A 19,668-nucleotide genomic window follows, 5' to 3' on the forward strand; every position below is an offset into this window, starting at 1 on the left:
TCGATCCCGACCCTGACGCCTGCTTTATGGAGTCTGCGTGTCTCTCTCCCCTTGGTCGCGTGGATTTTTCTCTAGGTGCCTCCGGTTTTTCCCTTCACGTTTAGAATCAACATCACGCGTGTTTAGAGTATTTTAGCTGCTATAAATGTCCACGTGATAAGCAACTTTGTTGAGCTATCATTTGTGATAACCAGGTCGCTTCTGAAAAGGAGCTACACAGCTCAGTTGGGGCCTTTACCTGTTCAGATGAAATAAAAAAATTGTTGTTTTATCGTTTTAAGAATCCACGCGACCACGGGGAGAGAGACACGCAGACTCTAGAGAGCAGGCGTCAGGGTCGCGAACTGCAAACCTCCAGCCCACGCCCTTCAAAATCACAACCACCACCACCACTATCACGCACAAGACAAAGATCCCCCGTGTAGCCTTAACAGACTGTTGGGGCAAGTGCTGTTAGCGAGTAGCACCTGTGAAGGCCGGCACGGCACACAAGTGGGTGGGTGGCCGGCACCACGCCCGGTCGCCTTTGTCTTCCGAGTGGCGATGTTTGCTCCACACCGCACCAGGTACTCACTTGAGGCTGAGTCGACCTAGGGGAGGCCCAGTACCCGGTTCCAACATTCGCCATTGTCTTTGGTCGTGAGCGCGACATCGAACTCGCGTCGCCGGGGTTCGTAGCGCAGCAACAGCGCTAACCGCTGCGCCACCGCTCCCCGCACATCGCCACCCCCACCTCCATCATCACTCGCACCACGAGCATTACCCCCCCCACACACACTGCTCCACCATCACCAACTACGACTCCTACTCCTCTCTCCCAACAGAGACAGAGAGAGATCGAGAGAGGTGAGTGCACACATTGATTGATGCATTCCTCCGTGCCGCTAGCGCTTGGTGGCTTTGTGTTGTTGTTGTTGTTGTTTGTGTCTTGTGTTGAATAGCACCGCGTAAAACCACGGGGGGACTCGTGTCTTCGGGAGGGAGAGGTGGAGGGTGTGATCCTTGAGTGTCTAGCACCTCTACAGTAGTAACATCTGGCGGTTTACCAGCTTTGGTTCGAGCAAAGCCTGACTGCTTCTGATGAGACACTGAATGTGGAAACCTGCCCAACAGTTTGAGCTTGTGTTGAACCAGTGCTGCGAAAATTGCCACGCTCCCAGAAAGGTCGTGGTGCTGATGGGATGAGTCGTCGTCGTTTTATTCAACATTCTCCAGCAACGACGCTCGTTAACATAGCGAGGAGGGTCTGGCGGGTTGATGATGTTGATGTTTCTGTTGATGTTTTTACGCCGTTAATGTTTGTTGCTAGTGATGTTGTTGATGGTATTGATGATGTTGTTGATGATGGTGTTGATGATGTTGCTGATGATGGTGTTAATGATGTTGATGTTGTTGGTAATGTTTTTGTTGTTGTTGTTGATGTTACTCCAAACCGTTGGCGCTGTCCTGCTCGAACGAGAATGCGCTTCGTGGTCGAGTAGCGTGTACGCACTGTGCGTACGTTGTTGGTGCAGTGTTGAGTATATGGGCAGTGTTGCGTCTATGGGTAGTATTGCGTCTATGGGTAGTGTTGAGTCTATGGGCAGTGTTGCGTCTATGGGTAGCGTTGAGTATATGGGCAGTGTTGCGTCTATGGGCAGTGTTAGTCTATGGGTAGTGTTGAGTCTATGGGCAGTGTTGAGTCTATGGGCAGTGTTGAGTCTATGGGCTGTATTCTAGATTTGTACATCGGGCCCTCAGGATGAAATGATACTCTGACCGCACCATCCGCCAAGCTGTTTCTCCCACCATACAGAAACAGCCACTTGAAACTCCAATCAAAACTATCACGTTGCCATACATAGCAGGCGTGACCATAAAGATCTCCAAAATTCTAAACAAACATAAGATCCAAGCCCGATTCAGTACGGTACATAAAATCCGTGATCTAATTCCACCTGTGAAGGATGTCATTCCTGACTTGCAATATTCTGGCGTCTATAAACTGAGTTGCAGCTGTGGTGATTGTTACATTGGGGAAACGAAACGTCATGTCTCTGATCGTGTCCGCGAGCACAAGTCAGATCTGAAACACGGCAAAATTGAGTCTTCCGCCGTTGCCGATCATTGTTACAACGCTGTGGGCTCTCATGATATTGTCTTTTTCCGAGACCAAGGTGCTCTGCAAACCCTCTGGCTACCATCAAAGGTGTGTACACGAAGCCATCCAGATATACAAACACAGACATAATTTCAACCGTGATGATGGGTACAAACTGAGTAATCATTGGAAAGATGTCATTAACCATGCAAAAAAGATTTAACTACACATTTTTGGACCATCTTATTTGACAGGTACTATTCTACTTTACCGGGTGTTGACATCCCCAGCGTTTAACAGTACTCCCCTTTTTTGTATTTGGATTGTCAACCAACACTGGGTAAAACAACATGTGCTTTGTCGTTCTCTTCTAGCATGTGTACCTGTTGTTCTCTTTTTAAATCCTTTATATTAAGTTCACTTGCTTGCTTGCGTGCTTGCGTGCTTGCTTCCTTTCTTACGACCGTGCAAATCTTTCGGTCGTTTTTTAACCCACTTCCCGTGATCCAATCGAGCTGACATTTTGCACACAGACTCGTTGTGCGTGACAATTAATTTTCGTGAAAATTTTTTTCCAAAATTTTACACTGTTTAGGGAATTTTTTTAAAAATATTTAATTACCAATTGCTTAATAGTGGCAAACAATCATCTGACCCATAGGTGGCAGCCATCTCAAGCCAGAGGATGAGAGGACTCTAGCCGCCCGTTTCATGACTAACCACATGGCATGAAATCCCTGCCCCCACGCTGTACAATGGAGACTTTATACAGCAGTTAAATCGAAGCCGCCAGGTTCTTGAAAGTGGTAAAACGGGTCAATGCTAGTGCCCTCGGGAATATACGGGGCATGTCAAGAGGTGATCTTAGATATGTAGTATGGTTCCAGGGAGACTTGACACGTAGTTGGAGGCACACGCTTATTTATTAACACCAGCACGTAACTCGGAAGCTTACAGTAACTGAAGGGGTATCGGCCCTTTCACCCGTCTAACTACGGAACACAACAGCCTAGCTCACAGCTAGCTTACACCTAGGTTACGGCACCCCGAATACCCAGACCCCGCTCTTAGAAGAGCGTCGGTTCCGGGCTCTGGGGGCCACGCCGCTGGCTTGCCTGGTCGGTCCTTAAAAGGACAGCGATCCCAGGGAGTTCCAGGGCCGGTCTAGCTGGTCTTCTTTCTTCACTGGTTACAGCTTAACACACTCGACCCAGAGCCCTTCGGCTCACCGCCTTAAATAGCCATCTCCCCCCGAGGGGAGGGGCTGTGGGGGATCCCAGCGTACGGCGAGGACGTCGCTGCGAGCACCTGCTCCGCGTACCGACGTAGCCACGCCCATTGTGTTTGTTTGCCACCCGCGGCAAGTCTAAATCAGGCCGTCTACAACGGCTACAACGGCTCTACATCACCCCCCCCTGTACAGCTCGCAGCCGTCCCGGCTGCAACAAAATAGCAATAAAGATGCATCCCCCCCTTTGAACCCGTGTGTGCCTCACAAATCTTTAACAACAACAACAACAATAAGAACAAACCAACACGACGCACCCCGACCGAATAAATACCCCATCCCGTAAAAACAACATATATACAAGAACCGAGGGCGGTCGCTCGCAAGGGTCGCGTTGGCGGCCGGCCTCACAAAAGTCTATGCGTTCTGGCGCGCGTCCTTGCAGCGGGGCCGTCACAAGGGACCCCTCTGGTTTGGCCAGTGGCGGTTGTTAGCAGTCCGGGTGTGAAGGTGTCCGGCTCCGCTGCAGAGCGACCCCCGACCCCCCCGGGAGGGGTTGGCGGTCATGAGCGTGTCACTCCTGGTGCGCCTGGAGGTGGAACAGACGGTGTTAAGTCAGATGACAGCAGAGAAGTCGTACTCCGGGAGTCGGTGGACCCCTCACATGATTGGCCACGCGTGTGTGAAGTAGGAACATGGGGTGCAACGAACGGTTTTAACCTGGAGGGGTGCACAAACCACCGACGTTTCCTCCATCGGATACGCACACATTATGGGCACAAAACCTGCACCACCTCCACGGGCCCCCGCCACGGCCGCACCAGTTTAGACGAGGTTGCTAGCGGGACTTGGGGACAGTGCAACCACGCCTGGTCACCCGGCTTCCACTGAAGCACGTGCACCCGAGCCAGCCTGAGCCTCTCATTTGCCTTCTGGCGGAGTTCAGAGTTCTGCATGGCCGCCTCCCGCACCTCTGTCAATTTAGCGACGTTGAATTTCACATGTTCGGCCAATTTGGATTTACTATGCGGCGTGGAGATCCGCAGCTGAGTCGGAACAGGTGGGTTAGGCTCACGGCCATACATTAGGAAAAAGGGCGAAAACCCGGTCGCCGCATGGGGAGCCATCCTGTATGCTGCCAAAACCCCCGGGATATGAAGGTCCCAATCGGTCTGGGATTCAGACACCTGCTGGGACAGCATGGACGTGATGGTCCGATGCAGCCGCTCCACCATTCCGTCTGTTTGCGGATGATATGGGGAGGTACGAATCTTTTTCGTTCCCAGGAGCTCGCACACCTCGTGGAGAAGCTTCCCCGAAAAATGTTTACCCTGATCGGTCAGCAGCCGCTCCGGAGCACCTTTGTTGAGGACATAGCCCTGGACAAAGGCCTCCACGATGGCTGCTGCTTACTGATTGGCGGGGGCCCAGGCCATATGCCATCTCGTAAAATATTCTACCCCGGTTAACAGGTATCTATTCCCCCTAGGCGTAGCGGGGAATGGGCCCAGAATATCTAGTGCGACGAGCTCGTTAACTCGAAACTTTTACGGACTGTAAGGGTGGGTTAGACCCCTTGGCTGGTGGCTTCCTTTGCACGCACTGGGTGCATGACCCCAACAGGTCCTCCACATCCCTTGCCATGCCCGGCTATGAAAAATCTAGTTGGAGTGTGGCAAGGGTTTTGTGGGTCCCTAAGTGGAGGAGTCGCTCGTGCGCAGCCCACACGACCCTCCCCCGCAACGCAGAAGGCACCACCAGCCGGTGTCGACGGGATTTGCCATCCCAGTGCATGAGAAGGCCCTGGACCAACCCCCAGGAGTCGACATTTTCACCCCCCCGCACAATTCCTCTGATGCGATGGCGCAAAGCGAGGAGGGAGGTGTCCTCCATTTGGAGGCGCCCCCACTCCGCAACCGACAACCCCAGCAAGGAATCCCTCCCTTCTTGCTCGATAGGACCGGCAACGGAAGGCGCATCGGCGGCAGCTGCTAAAACCGAATTAGAGCTGACATTCAGAGGTCTGCAACGCCCCGAACCCAGAAGCCAAGCGCACTCAGAGGTGGGTGGTAACCGGGACAGAGCGTCCGCGTTGGTGTGGCAAGTGCCCTTACGATAGGTAGTCGCAAAATCGAAATCCTGAAGGATTTCCAACCATCGAGACAATTGTCCCGATGGCTGTTGAACCCGCAAAGCATACTGCAGCACCGCATGATCTGTGCGGACGGTGAAACGCCGACCGTACAGATATGGGCGGTATTGTTGAATGAAGTACACGATTGCCAATAGTTCCCTACGGGTAACGCAGTATCTTTGTTCCGCCGGAGACAACACCCGACTGCCGTACGCAACCACATGTTCCACGCCCCCAATAACCTGGGAGAGAACGCCCCCGATGCCCGTGTTGCTTGCGTCTGTATCGAGCAAGAAGAGTTTTGTAAAATCGAGGTAACTCAATGGCGGAGCCCCGACTAGGGCGTCCCGGAGCGAGTGAAAAGCAGCGTCTTTCTCCTTACCCCAATGAAATTTGACCCCCTTAGCTGTCAAGGCATGTAAGGGTTTTGCAATGGTAGCGAAATCAGCGACAAACCGGCGGTAGTATGATGCGAATCCGATGAAACTCCTGACCTCACCCACCGAGGTGGGAGTCGGCCAGGAGCTAACACATTTCGTTTTGGCGGGATCAGTGGCAATGCCTGAGCGGCCCACAATGTGACCCAAATAGCGCACCGATTCGCAGAGCAAGAAACACTTCTGGGGCTTGAACTTCAAATTAGCAGCCCGCATCTTGAGAAAAACGGCACGCAACCTCTGGAGGTGTTCCTCGAATGTTCTACTAAAGACGATGACATCGTCTAGGTAAATCAGACACGAATCCCACTGCAAGCCAGCCAGAACCAATTCCATTAATCGCTGAAAAGTTGCCGGCACGGAATGTAATCCCATCGGCAAGCGATTAAATTGGAAAAGGCCTGGCGGCGTACGGAAAGCAGTTTTCGGTTTTGATTCGTCATCCAGAGGGAGCTGCCAGAACCCGGACAATAAATCCAATGTGGAGAAGAATCGCGCCCCTGCCAGGGCATCAAGCGATTCATCCATCCGGGGAAGCGGGTATGCGTCGGCTACAGAAATTTTGTTAAGCCGACAGAAATCCACACAAAAGCGCAATGATCCGTCGTGTTTTTTAACCAGAACGATCGGCGCGCCCCAAGGGCTGGTGGAAGGGGATATGATATCCGCAGCTAGCATGTCGTCAACGGCCGATTTAACATGCTCCTTTTCGGCGGGACTTAACCGAAAGGGATTTTGGCGGATTGGCGCGCTGTCACCCGTTTCAATATGGTGTTTCAGCAATTTAGTACAGCCAATATCGTATTTATTTAGACTAAAAACGTCTGAAAATTCGCGAAGGAGGACTCGAAGCCTTTCACGCTGTGGACCGGACAGGTCCACCGATCCCGCGCAAAGCGCATCGAGCCATCCCTCATCATGATCTGAATGCGGTAGCGAGGGCGAACCGGCGCTCACCTGAGCAAAAACCGGTTCCTCACGAGGCACCGGCATCGCGTGCGCGAGCACGGTCCCCTGAGGAGCCACGGCCGTTCGCGACCCCACATTGAGGACTGTGATGAAGGGGTCCTCGTCCCCTTTTACCAGAGTCTGGGCCGCTACCAAGTCGGGTCCGTTGACCCCGGCCCTCGATGGTCCCAATAGAACCCCCCGATCCCCGACGCCCTCCGCAAACGGCCGGCGCAGCCTAAGAGGTACGAGCATTTGAGCTCCCGGTGGTACGCGTACCATCCTCGCGACCAGCGCCGGTACCGTTTCAAACGCCGCATGGACAGTGGTAGCGGGGGATGACAAAAAGGCCATACGTCGCCCCGACGGGAGTTCAATGCATCCTTGGTCGATTAGTATACGAATGGGCATTTTGGCCAAGAAATCCGTCCCCAACAGGCACGGAACCGCCAGCGAGGAGGAGACCAATATCGGGCCGGATAATTTAATGTCCCCAATACAAATTTGCGCGCGGATCTGTCCGATAATGCCCAACGAACCCCCATTAGCAGCGTAACATGGGACATCAACAGGGAGCAAGGGACGACTTTGAATGGGGAGAATGTTGTAAATCAAATAGGACACAATAGTCGCCGATGCTCCCGTATCAATCAAGACCCGTACCTCGACCCCATCAATATGTCCCACAACAACCGACGACGCGGCAACAACACGATGAGCCAACTCGGACCACTGGGTCGGTTGGACCGCACACCCCCCGGAGGTACGTTTTGGCATGACAATGGATAATTTCTGACCCCCGTTAGTTGCGGTGTGTGAGTGAGTGGCAGGTGTGTGTGTGGGCCAATCATGTGGGGTGCCACGACTCGCCGGATTTTGCTGGGGAGACTTGGGTTGAGGCGCGACGTCCTGGCGAGGCGTCGCACCACGCTGCCGAGGAGCCCGGCATCCCGAGGCCACATGGCCCCAGAGGCCACAGTTGTAGCAGCGCGTGAGTGCTGCTGATGACTTGGGCTGATCCCGGTGGCTCGGTCCGTCCCGAGCTGGCCGTACTCCGGACCTCCACTCCGTCGGGCGATCCACAGCGCAGATGTCTTCCGCTGGGAGGGCAGACGCAGCCACGGTATGGCTGGCCGTCGCTTTGCTGGCCTTCCGACGTTGGGCCAGCAGGTTGGCATGAATGTGCCGGGCGGCCCTCAACGAACACATTTCCGCGTCGTCTTCAGCCAAGACGACGATGTCCAAATCATCGGCCAGCAGCAGCAGCTTCTCCGTGACCATGGCGTCCACCCCATCCTCGTCCATCCGTGGAAAAGCCATTTTCGCCAGGGCCAGGAGAGCCGTGCGGTACGCCAGGGGCGACTCCTTGGCGCCCCGCTGGCGATCGTACAACAGCTGACGACAGTCCGAGGGTGGTCCATAGACCACGGCGAGGAGTTGCAGCGCCATTTGCAGCGTGGCGCGCTTCGCCCTTGGTGCCGAGGTGAGAGTGGCGAGGGCATCGTTGTCAAGCATCGCCGGCAGCGCACGCAACGCCTCGTCGTCGGTCCATTTCGCCATCTCTTGATGGGTGAGGAAGCGCCTCTGGAAGCCACCCCAGTCGCCTTCTCCTCCCACGAATTCCTTGAGAGGTGGCAGTCGCTGTTGCAGCGCAGCGTCCGTAGGCGTAAAACGCTCTCCGTCACTCCGTGCAGCTTTGGCGGGCTGGTCGCGTGGCAACGGCGGTTGCTGTGGTGACGTTTCGCTGTCTGCCGCTGCCGACGTGGCTTGTGGTTGGTGAGTATCGGCCACGTGACGTAGCCCCGCATTGCCGTCAGCCTGCACTGTACTTATGGCGGGAACTTCAAACTCAGCGTCCTTGGAAATGGCGGGAAGCGGCATCTTATGCCGGCCGCCATCGGCCCGCGCAGCTCCACCCGCACCCAGCCGGGTAATTTCTTCCAGCGTCGCGGCTGCAGCATACAGCAATTCTGCCAGTCGAGAGTGTGCCAGCCGCAGTCCTTCAGGCGACGGTCCCCACTCGTCCTGACGCTGCGGTGTAGGTGGACTTGGCTCCTGCTGCTCGGGTCCGCCCGCAGCCATCTCTGGCTCGAAGTCGGCCGTGGTTTCCTCCGCCTCCGTCTCTCTGGTACGAGCTGTGCGTCGCGTCTCCATCCTTGTAGAACCACTCCTGACACCAGATGTAGTATGGTTCCAGGGAGACTTGACACGTAGTTGGAGGCACACGCTTATTTATTAACACCAGCACGTAACTCGGAAGCTTACAGTAACTGAAGAGGTATCGGCCCCTTCACCCGTCTAGCTACGGAACACAACAGCCTAGCTCACAGCTAGCTTACACCTAGGTTACGGCACCCCGAATACCCAGACCCCGCTCTTAGAAGAGCGTCGGTTCTGGGCTCTGGGGGCCATGCCGCTGGCTTGCCTGGTCGGTCCTTAAAAGGACAGCGATCCCAGGGAGTTCCAGGGCCGGTCTAGCTGGTCTTCTTTCTTCACTGGTTACAGCTTAACACACTCGACCCAGAGCCCTTCGGCTCACCGCCTTAAATAGCCATCTCCCCCCTGAGGGCAGGGGCTGTGGGGGATCCCAGCGTACGGCGAGGACGTCGCTGCGAGCACCTGCTCCGCGTACCGACGTAGCCACGCCCATTGTGTTTGCTTGCCACCCGGGGCAAGTCTAAATCAGGCCGTCTACAACGGCTACAACGGCTCTACACATATAAAGGATTTATAGTGAAAAACTTTGTTTTTACGGGTTAATTTTTATCATGTGCACCTGTTGTTCTTTTATCATGTGCACCTGTTGTTCTCTTTTAGCCCCGCCCCCCCCAATACGTTCCATTCATTGGCTACCACATTCAGATACGCCCCTCCCCCCTCCTCCCCCCTTAACTTCTATTTAAGAACTTGTATCTTGGAATTTTTGCCTCACTTGATACAGTAAATCTAGCTGTGACGGTCCCACCTGATGACGGAGACTTGTGTTGCCTCCGAAACGTCGTGATTTATTATTTTATTTCTATTATTACTTTTATTATTTTTATATTTTTTACCTACGTGACTTTACCGAAAAAACCTAAGTTTGAATCTATGGGCAGTGTTGAGTCCATGGGCTGTGTTGAGTCTCTGGACAGTGTTGAGTCTATGGGCAGTGTTGAGTCTATGGTGCAGTGTTGAGTCTATGGGCAGTGTTGAGTGAGTCTATGGGCAGTGTTGTGTCTATGGGCGGTCATCTTCTTGGTTCTTTCGGTAAAGTCACGTAGAAGGGAAATGTATTATGTAAATTTTTTATTATTTTATTATTTCCCTTCTACGTGACTTTACCAAAAGATCCAAGGAGATGAATCCCTGCAGTCACGAAAGCTTTAAATCGAAATCTATGGGCAGTGTTGAGTCTATGGGCAGTGGTGAGTTTATGAACAGTGTTGAGTCTATGGACAGTGTTGAGTCTATGGGCAGTGTTGAGTCTATGGGCAGTGTTGAGTCTATGGGCAGTGTTGAGTCTATGGACAGTGTTGAGTCTGTGGACAGTATATTCTTGGTTCTTTCGGTAAAGTCACGTAGAAGGAAAATAATAAAATAATAATAACAACCATAATAAACTTCTCTCTGTGTGTCTGTGTAGTCTCTCACAGAAAGAGACACACTCTCACAGAGAGAGACACACAGACACACATAGAGAGACACACAATGTTGTGCGTCTCTCTCTGTGTTGTCTCTTTCTGCTTGTGTGTCTGTCTGTGTGTCTCCGTGTCTGTGTTTTGTCTTTTTCTCAAATTTAGTTCTAACTGATGACGACTGCTTGTGTTGCAATCGAAACGTCGTATTCTATTATTTAATTTATTTATTTTCTACGTGACTTTACCGAAAGAACCAAAGAGTAATTCCTGCAGTCACGAAAGCTTCAAATAATCTATGGGAAATATGTATGTTGAACTTTTTTCGCACCGTACGTAGCCAACCGTGTTCATCGGAGATGCGGCGGGGGAAGAACAACAACCCGAACACAACGCCGACGCCGACGGGGGCCTCTGAAGAGTCGTGGCTCCGTGATGTTGGCCTCGTTGTTCGGAGCGAGGATTTTACCGGCGTGGATTTAAAAAAAAAAATTCGCCGATTTTTTTTCTCGGATGAAATCTAAAATCCAAGCGAACGTTTCTTTTCGACGCTAGTCAGCAAACTTCTTCATCATTATCATCATCCGGCGGCTGTTGCTGTAGAACGGCAGCAGCTCTGATGCTACATTGGGGTGGTTGGTGAGCCAGACGATTGTGTCAGGAGGAGTAGCGGAGTGGTGATGACGACGCATGTGCGAGTCCGTGAGTCTCTGTGTGAGTCTATGGGTCTCTGTGTGAGTCTGTGGGTCTCTGTATGAGTCTGTGGGTCTCTGTATGAGTCTGTGGTTCTCTGTGTGAGTCTGTGGGTCTCTGTATGAGTCTGTGGTTTGTGTGTGAGTCTGTGGGTCTCTGTGTGAGTCTATGGGTCTCTGTGTAAGTCTGGTTCTCTGTGTGAGTCTGTGGGTCTCTGTGTGAGTCTTTGGGTCTCTGTGTGAGTGCGTGGGTCTCTGTATGAGTCTGTGGTTCTCTGTGTGAGTCTGTGGGTCTCTGTATGAGTCTGTGGTTTGTGTGTGAGTCTGTGGGTCTCTGTGTGAGTCTATGGGTCTCTGTGTGAGTCTGGTTCTCTGTGTGAGTCTGTGGGTCTCTGTGTGAGTCTGTGGGTCTCTGTGTGAGTGCGTGGGTCTCTGTGTGAGTCCGTGGGTCTCTGTGTAAGTCTATGGGTCTCTGTATGAGTCTGTGGGTCTCTGTGTGAGTCCGTGGGTCTCTGTGTGAGTCCTTGGGTCTGCGTGAGTCTGTGTGTCTCTACGTGAGTCTATGTGTATCTGTGTGAGTCTATGGGTCTCTGCGTGAGTCTACGGGACTCAATGCGAGTCTATGGGTTTTCAGTGTGAGTCTACGGGTCTCAGTGTTGTTGCTGCTGTTAGCACGGATGAAATAAGCGGCACTTTACTGTAACGCCTCAGTTTGCGTCGGGGATGCGTTCCTGAGAAGCGACGGATAACGAGAAAGGGCGGAGGACGAGGCTTGTCAGCGATGCAAGTGTGAGATTTTAGCCGACGCAAATCTGGTGGCGGTGTTAACAAAGTGGCGACGCGTATTTGAATCGGGCCTTGACTGCGTTATCGTCATGACACTATTTAACCAGGCAAGGCGCACTGAGATGTGCAGTCACATTTCCGGCCTTCGTGGGTGTTGCTGCTCGCTGACAGCACTTGCCCCAACAGTCTGTTGAGACTATACGGGGAGGGAATTTGTCTTTGTGATGACTTCCGCTGGCAAGGCAGCCTCTCAATCTTTAATGGGATTCACAAGCAGCTGCCCCAAACATGTCTATAACGCACTCCAATTAAATGTAATTTAATATAAATATTTAAAAAAGCAATGTAGAAAACATGACTTTATAACCCTTTGCCAATCCACCGCTACAAAGTCATGCTGTCAACACCGAGGCAGTCATGGATGGGGGGGGGGGGGTGACCATACTTCACCACGCTGATCGGTGCGCGAGTTGGTGCAGGGAGGAGAAGGTAGAGACAGCTGGTGGTGGCCGTGGCCCGGAATCGAATTCGGGTGGCCTGGGTTTGTTAGCGGAGTGCGGTAACCGTTTCACCACCGCTCCACCCCACCACCCCCACACATAAAAAAGCGAAATGTGCGATTAACTTTTTTTAAATTGTAATTAAATTAAATTTAAGGCGTAACCAATGGGGCGATTTTTTCTTAAATCCCCCACCCACAACCTCCACAATCAGCTCACGCACCCCAGGTCGAGTGCAGTGGGGTAAAGTGTGTGTAATCCGACGCTGCATTGCCCTGGCTGCTACGAGGACGTCTGGCAAGGGTGGAAGAGGATGCCAAGGTTCCATCCGGAGGGACTCTTCCTAATCTAAACTAAAACGGCAAACTGTTTTATTTTACCAGGTAAGGCCCCACCGAGCTGTGTAACTCTTTTTCAGAAGCGACCTAGACATCACATATGACAGGTCAACGAGTAGCCAAATACTCTAAACGCGTGATGTTGATTCTAAATGTGGAGGGAAAACCCAGGAGAAAAATCCACGCGGCCACAGGGAGAGAGAGAGACACCGCAAACTCCAAATTTACAGCAGGTGTCAGGGTCTGGATCGAACCCACGACCTCCTGTATACCAGGCGAAGTAGTTAACATCTCACCACCGTGATGATTATAAGAGACGCAAGCTCCAAATATATAGCAGGGGCCAGGGTTGGGATCGGACCCACGGCCTCATGCATACCAAGCGAGGGTGATAACATCTCGCCACCGCAGTAGTGGTGTTAAAGCGTGCACTTGCAGCGCTGCGCCTTTACCTTCGTGATGAAGCGCAGGGTGCTTCGTGTACAGAGAGACGGTGGCTCGTCTATCAGCATCCTGGGCAAGTGCAGTGGTGCTCAGTGGCGATCGAGCGAAGATGGAGCATGGCGGTCACGCAACCCGGCCGTATGTCATGCGCTCCGACCGCCTTGTTCCAGAAGTCCGCGGCTCGAATCCGGCAGGCCGCCCTCATTAATACGGCGGTGTGTGGCTAGGAGATGTTACCGACCTCGCCTGATATGAAGGAGGTTGTGGGTTCGATCCCGACCCTGCCACCTGTATATTTGGAGTCTGCGTGTCTCTCTCTCTCCCCGTGGTCACGTGACATTTTCTCCGGGTCCTCCAGGTTTTTCCTTGCACATTTAGAATCAACATCACGCGTTCCGAGTCTTTGGCTGATATAACTCACCACGTGATGATGATAAGCCACTTCGTTGAGCTATCATTTGTGATAGCCAGGTCGCTTCTGAAAAAAAGAGTAATATAGCTCGGTGGGCCTTACCTGGCAAATAACAAAAACAATCGATGGTTGACATAGATGAGGCTTCTTCCGAGACATCTGGGCAGCGTGGAAAAGTAGACCAAACACCCTCTAGATCAGCGGTCCCCAACTTTTTTGGCACCAGGGACCAGTTTCGTGGAAGACAATTTTTTCACGGACTGGGGGGGTTCATCATTGGGTCTTTCCCCCTTTTCAAAGAAGCTCTCCAGCGGCGTTTGTTTTTTACTAATTTTGGCCAGGGGTTAGAGCGTGTGGGCTTACCAACACTGTGACTGTGACAAGTGCGCAGTGCGGGAAAGAGGCGCAGACAGAAGTGGTCAATAATAAAAAAAAAATGGGGGCGGGCCACACGCGGACTCACCACTCTCATCTCCTGCTGCGGTACCGGTCCGTGGCCTGGGGGTTGGGGACCTCTGCTCTAGAGTCCAGAGAGGGGCTACTCGAGCGCTCCCTCTCAGAGTGTTGGAGGCACCTTCTGCCAGCAGTGGCCAGAGCGAGCAATTGCAAACGTCTGGTCCAATCACAGTGGCTGTTGTTGGCCAGCCTATGACCAATGAGAGACGCGCTTTTGTCGCCGCTCGTCATGGCGCTGGAGCGGCCACTGTGGCTGCCGGCTCCCTGAGTGTGAGACCAACAATTACAACACAAACGATTATTAGGCAATAAAAAGCAAGATTTTCAATGCATGCACACTTTGATTTTCAGTCAAAAGCAGCAGATACATGATTTTGACCCCGGAATTAATCAAAATTGATGTGATCAATGAAAGTGTGATGGCTTTCTATCAAGCCACCCCACTTTATAATTAGGCACTGTCCAAATTATATGATGATGACGACAAAGAGCTTGGTACACGGGGATAAAAAAAGCTGTCCTTTCAATTCGATCGGAAGCAACACCTATCCAAGTAGTGTCCAGGCATTCCGAGTAGCGATGTTCATTCTTTACGTGTCCGTTTTGCTTACCGCGCACGTTCGAAGGCCCCGTTGGCTGCCTGCTTGCCAACCAGGTGTTTTGAAACGAGAGAGCTTGCCTTTAACCTCACCCAGATTGCACACCTGTCAACCCCTTATCAGTGCCTACCTTATTACAGACCAATTCAGAACTTACTGGTCACCATGTGTCCTTATAATTCTCAACGTTCATCCTACAAAGCCCATATTGAAATGGTCGTACGCCATATGGACCTGAAAACTCAATTTCCCTGTATGACAATATGGGGTAAACCGTATGGGTGGACAGCTATGAGACTGCAGCCTCAAAACTGTTGTAGCTCAATCGACAAAGTCTGCGACCATCTCCCAGCTCTCCTCAATCCTGCCCCGACCACGTCCACCCCATTGCCACGGGGCTTTCTCTGCTCTTCACACATTAAACGGGTGGTTAACAGAAGCTGCCACCGTGACCCCGGCTGTCCTCTCTCTGGTCTCAGGTGATAACTAACCCAGCCACCCAGTCAGTCGCCCACTGTGACACTCATTCAGCCACCCGACCACTCGGCAACCGTGACCACACCACCTCTAACCACACCCCCCCCTTCTCCCAAGGAGCACAACCCGGGACGAAGTCCTTCCCCACAACCTCAAACCACCCCCTCCCCCGCCACATCTGGCGTGCGGTCGCCACATCGTCACAATGGGTGACGCGGAGCCCACTCCGTTGCCAACCGCGGGGGTCGCCACCGCCACCTCCATCGCCTCCTTCGGCAGCTCCGGCAGCTCCGGCTCGGGGGGGGCAGGATCGTCGGCGCCGCTGCACGTCAACGTGGGGGGTCTCCGGGAGCGCCTGGCACGCGGGAGCGCCCGCCGGTTCCCGCACTCGCGCCTGGGCAAGCTGGCACGCTGCGAGAGCCACGAGCAGGCGCTGCGCCTCTGCGACGACTACTGCGACGCCGCCGGCGAGTTCTACTTCGACCGCAACCCGGCGGCATTCCGCGGCGTCCTCAACCTGTACCGCACGGGACGCCTGCACCTCATCGAGGAGCTGTGCGTCTTCTCCTTCAGCCAGGAGCTCGAGTACTGGGGCGTGCAGGACTACTACATGGGCTCCTGCTGCAGGTGAGCAAGTAGGGACACGTACACAAGTCCTAAGTGAGCTCCTGCTGCAGGTGAGGACCGCTGTGGGGGCTCTCTCTCCATCCGCCCCGCACAGCTACAAGTACCACGAGCGCAAGGAGAACTGCGGGGACAGCGGGGAGTTCGACGAGGATGACGACGACGAGGAGGGATTCACTCACGATGACGATGACGACGGCGGCGGAAGTGGCGGCAGCGATGACGGCGGTGGCGGTGGTGGCGCCGGGGGGGAGAGGGCCCCACCCAAGGGCTCCCCCGAGGAGGAGATGGCATCCGTGGAGAGGGACATGGAGGAGTTCACGCGCAAGTGCTGCGGCCAGCGGAGGTGCGTGCACGTACAGACTTGTATATATTGTTACCTGTGAGCTCACCTGTATACACTCACCTGCATAGGCACTCGTGTACAAACTCCGACTCGTGTAAGCTCTCACTTGTCTAGTCTCTGCCCACCCCCCACCCCCACCCCCCCGCAGGCGCCTGCTGTGGCTGACCCTGGAGAACCCGGACTTCTCAGCCTTCGCTCGCGTCATCGCCGCCGTCTCCGTGCTTGCCGTGCTCACGTCCGTCGCGGCCATGTGCGTCAACAGCATGCCCGAGTTCCAGGCGGCCGCGCGCCGGCGCGGCGCCGTCAGCGCCGGTGGCGCCACGGCGGCCGAGGAGCCCGAGGAGGAGAGGGGCGCGCTGGCGCAGGTGGAGCGCGTGTGCATCGCGTGGTTCACCGCCGAGCTGGTGCTGCGGATGGCGGCGGCGCCGCGGCTCGACCGCTTTGTGCGCGAGCCCCTGAACGTCATCGACGCCGTCTCCGTGTTGCCCTACTACGCCACCGAGGCGGTGCGCGCGCTGCTCTCGAGCGGCGTGCGCGTGCGCGACGTGGGGCGAGTCACGCAGTCGCTCAGGTGAGCTGCTGGGGCAGGGGGAGGGATGGAGAGCGAGCAGCTCACTCGGGGGGGGGATGTGACGGGCAGGTGAATTGTTGGCTGACGCGGGGGAGGGACGGAGTGAGGAGCAGGTGAGCTGAAGTCGCTGCCCAATGTCGACCCTTCCCGTTGTCCACCCGTACCCACACACAAGCACCAATGCACTCTTACCTACTCTGACCCACTCTCCCCCATCCACACACCTTCTTACCCACCCACTCACCCACCCTCACTCTTACCTCCACGCACCCACTCACTCTCACCCCCACGCACCCACCCACTCTCACCCACCCAACCACTCTTACCCCCACGCACCCACTCACTCTCACGCACCCACTCACTCTCACCCACTCACCCCCACTCACCCACCCACCCACCCACACCCCCACTCACCCACCCACCCACACCCCCACTCACCCACCCACTCTCACCCACCCAACCACTCACCCCCTCGCACCCACCCACTCTCACCCACCCACCCACCCACTCACCCACCCACACCCACCCACAGGCTGTTGCGCGTCTTCCGCATCCTCAAGCTGGCGCGCCACTCGGCGGGCCTGCGCTCGCTGGGCGAGACACTGGCGCACAGCCACAGCGACATCGGCGTGCTGCTCCTCTTCCTCGTCACGGGCATCCTCATCTTCGCCTCGCTCGCCTACTACCTGGAGCGCGACGACGGCGAGAACATGGGCACCATCCCTCTCTGCTACTGGTGGGCGACCATCAGCATGACCACGGTGGGCTACGGCGACGCGGTGCCCACGACGCCCGCCGGCAAGGCGGTGAGCGTCTGCTGTGTCCTCTGCGGCATCCTCATCATGTCCATGCCCGTCACCATCATCTTCAACAAGTTCATCAAGTACTACCGCCGACAGAAGGCGCGCGAGGTCACCCTGCGCCGGCGGCTGGCCCGGGACGCTCTGCCGAGGGAACTCTTTGAGTCGCACCGCGACGACGACGACGACGATGACCTTGACCGCGACCTCGGCGACGGCAGGACGGGGAAGGTCCACAGGGTGGTCGTGGGGCTGGTCTCCGCGTCTGCGCTCGGGGTGGGCCTCGGAGTCGGCGCCGACCCGGGCCTCTGCGTGGGGCCACGCGGATCCTTCGCCTCGGGCTCGCGGGGCCGCGGGGGGCGCAGGCGGCCGTGCCGCACGTGGGCAGCGCTGGCCGAGCGCCTCCTGCCATCGTCATCCGGCACCGGCGGCGGGGGGAGGCGGCGGAGTGGCGGGACGCCCGGGGGGACGCCCGGGGGGACGCCCGCGTCCCCGGCTCACGGCCGCGGGGACCTCGAGCTGAGGCCGTTGGGGGACGCCGTGGGCCTCGCGCAGGCACGGGACATCGGGCCGGGCCGGAAGGTCTACCAGCCGGTGGAGTGAGAGGGCCGTGGGCCGCAGGTCGTGAATGAGCCCAACGTCTGTGGGAGGCTGCTGCGCTCCCTCCCTACTGCCACCACCGCCACCACCACCACCGCCACCTACACCGCCACCACTACCGCCACCACCACCTACACCGCCAACCACCACCACCCACAAGCACCCACCACCACCCTGCCGAATTACAGCTACAGCACTCACCTGGCTCAGACACCCCCTTAAGCTCCGGAATGCCAACAAACCTTCATGCCAAGCTGCCGCTGCTGCCACTATCGCTCGTCGGTGGTGGAGCCTCCACCCCAACCTCGACTACCATAGCCTCAGTAGCTTCGCCAACTTGGTGTCAGAGTCAACCCGTGGAAAATGACGACGATGATGATGATGGCAGTGGTGTTTGATGCAAGGGTTGTGTTTGACCTGCATCATTCACCATGCCGGCTCCATGGACAGGAGGGGCCCGAGGGGGGCCACAACGAGGAGTTTTGACGTCGTCGTTTACGCCGTTGCCGTTCAACCGTGGCCGGGAAACCACCCGCAGGTCTCTCCCATCCGTGGGCGCAGATGCACCGACCGATGCGCTGCCACTCCTCCGCCGAATTGCGCTGGTGGTACAATAAGAAGAGAACTGACGGAATCGTTGACCTTGCTGATTATTAGGCACTCAAACGAATGTGTGCATTCTTAATTTTGGAGCTTTCGTGACTGCAGGAATTATTCTTTGGTTTTTTCGGTAAAGTCACGTATAAAAATAAAATAAGAAATAAAATTATTTAATTTATTATTTTATTTTTATACGTGACTTTACCGAAAAAACCAAAGAATGTGTGCATGTCAAATCGTTACTCCCGATCCATGGGATTAGGCTCGATTTCCCAGTCCATGACACCGTATATGGGCAAAGGCTTATACCCCTTTTGGTTAATGCCATGCCCAGCTTCTTCCATATTTGCATATATTGGAGGGGGGGGGGCAAATTCTTTGATCGGTGATTCCGTCCTGGGCGTACGATTTTATCGATGCAGTACAAACGGACCGTGATCGATGTCGCCGACCTTCGCTCAGCTTCTTCAGTGTGCTGCGGGGAACACGGCAGGGCCGAAGCACAGCATGACCGGTCGTCGTCGTTGTCATGCTCGTCAGCCATTTTCAACCTCTGACACTCACCCCCGCACCACCGATTAGCACGTTCAGCTACGTGCCGTGCGACAGAAGTTCAACATGCACACATATGTATGTCAGTGCAGATATTGGCAGGTCGCAAAAAATGTAGGGGGTCCACGCGGCACGCAAGACTAACCGATGGGATTACTCGATCCAGGGATCGCTTTGGCAATGAAATCGATGCGGTGATTAAGCCCTCGATTACCCTTCAAATCGGGGACTCGAGACCGTAACATGGATGGGGCAAAAACGCGCCCGTCCAAGGATGTGATGCCAAGCACTATTCCCTTCCATTTATCTCGCTGACCGCAGATTCCGTCTGCTTCTGTCGCGTTACAGGCTTGGTTGAGAGTAACCCAAACGCTCGACATTCTCTCTGCGGCCAGTTGCTGCCCCCCCCCCCCCCGCACGTGGCGAG

General features: G+C 54.9%; 1 protein-coding gene across 1 annotated transcript; it reads left to right on the plus strand.

The window, feature by feature from the left end:
- The first annotated feature begins 746 nt into the window (after positions 1-746).
- Positions 747-19,053, plus strand: LOC133340748 (potassium voltage-gated channel subfamily S member 2-like). The gene is made up of 5 exons (XM_061549136.1): positions 747-846; positions 15,266-15,775; positions 15,870-16,118; positions 16,267-16,689; positions 17,222-19,053. Exons 2-5 carry the CDS (start codon positions 15,354-15,356, stop codon positions 18,090-18,092), a joined length of 1,965 nt encoding a protein of 654 aa, XP_061405120.1. The 5' UTR covers positions 747-846; positions 15,266-15,353; the 3' UTR covers positions 18,093-19,053.
- The last annotated feature ends 615 nt before the right edge of the window (positions 19,054-19,668 follow it).

The sequence above is a fragment of the Lethenteron reissneri genome, chromosome 10 (genome assembly GCF_015708825.2).
Source record: "Lethenteron reissneri isolate LAM-NWPU_2019-01 chromosome 10, ASM1570882v1, whole genome shotgun sequence".
Lineage (NCBI taxonomy): Eukaryota > Metazoa > Chordata > Hyperoartia > Petromyzontiformes > Petromyzontidae > Lethenteron > Lethenteron reissneri.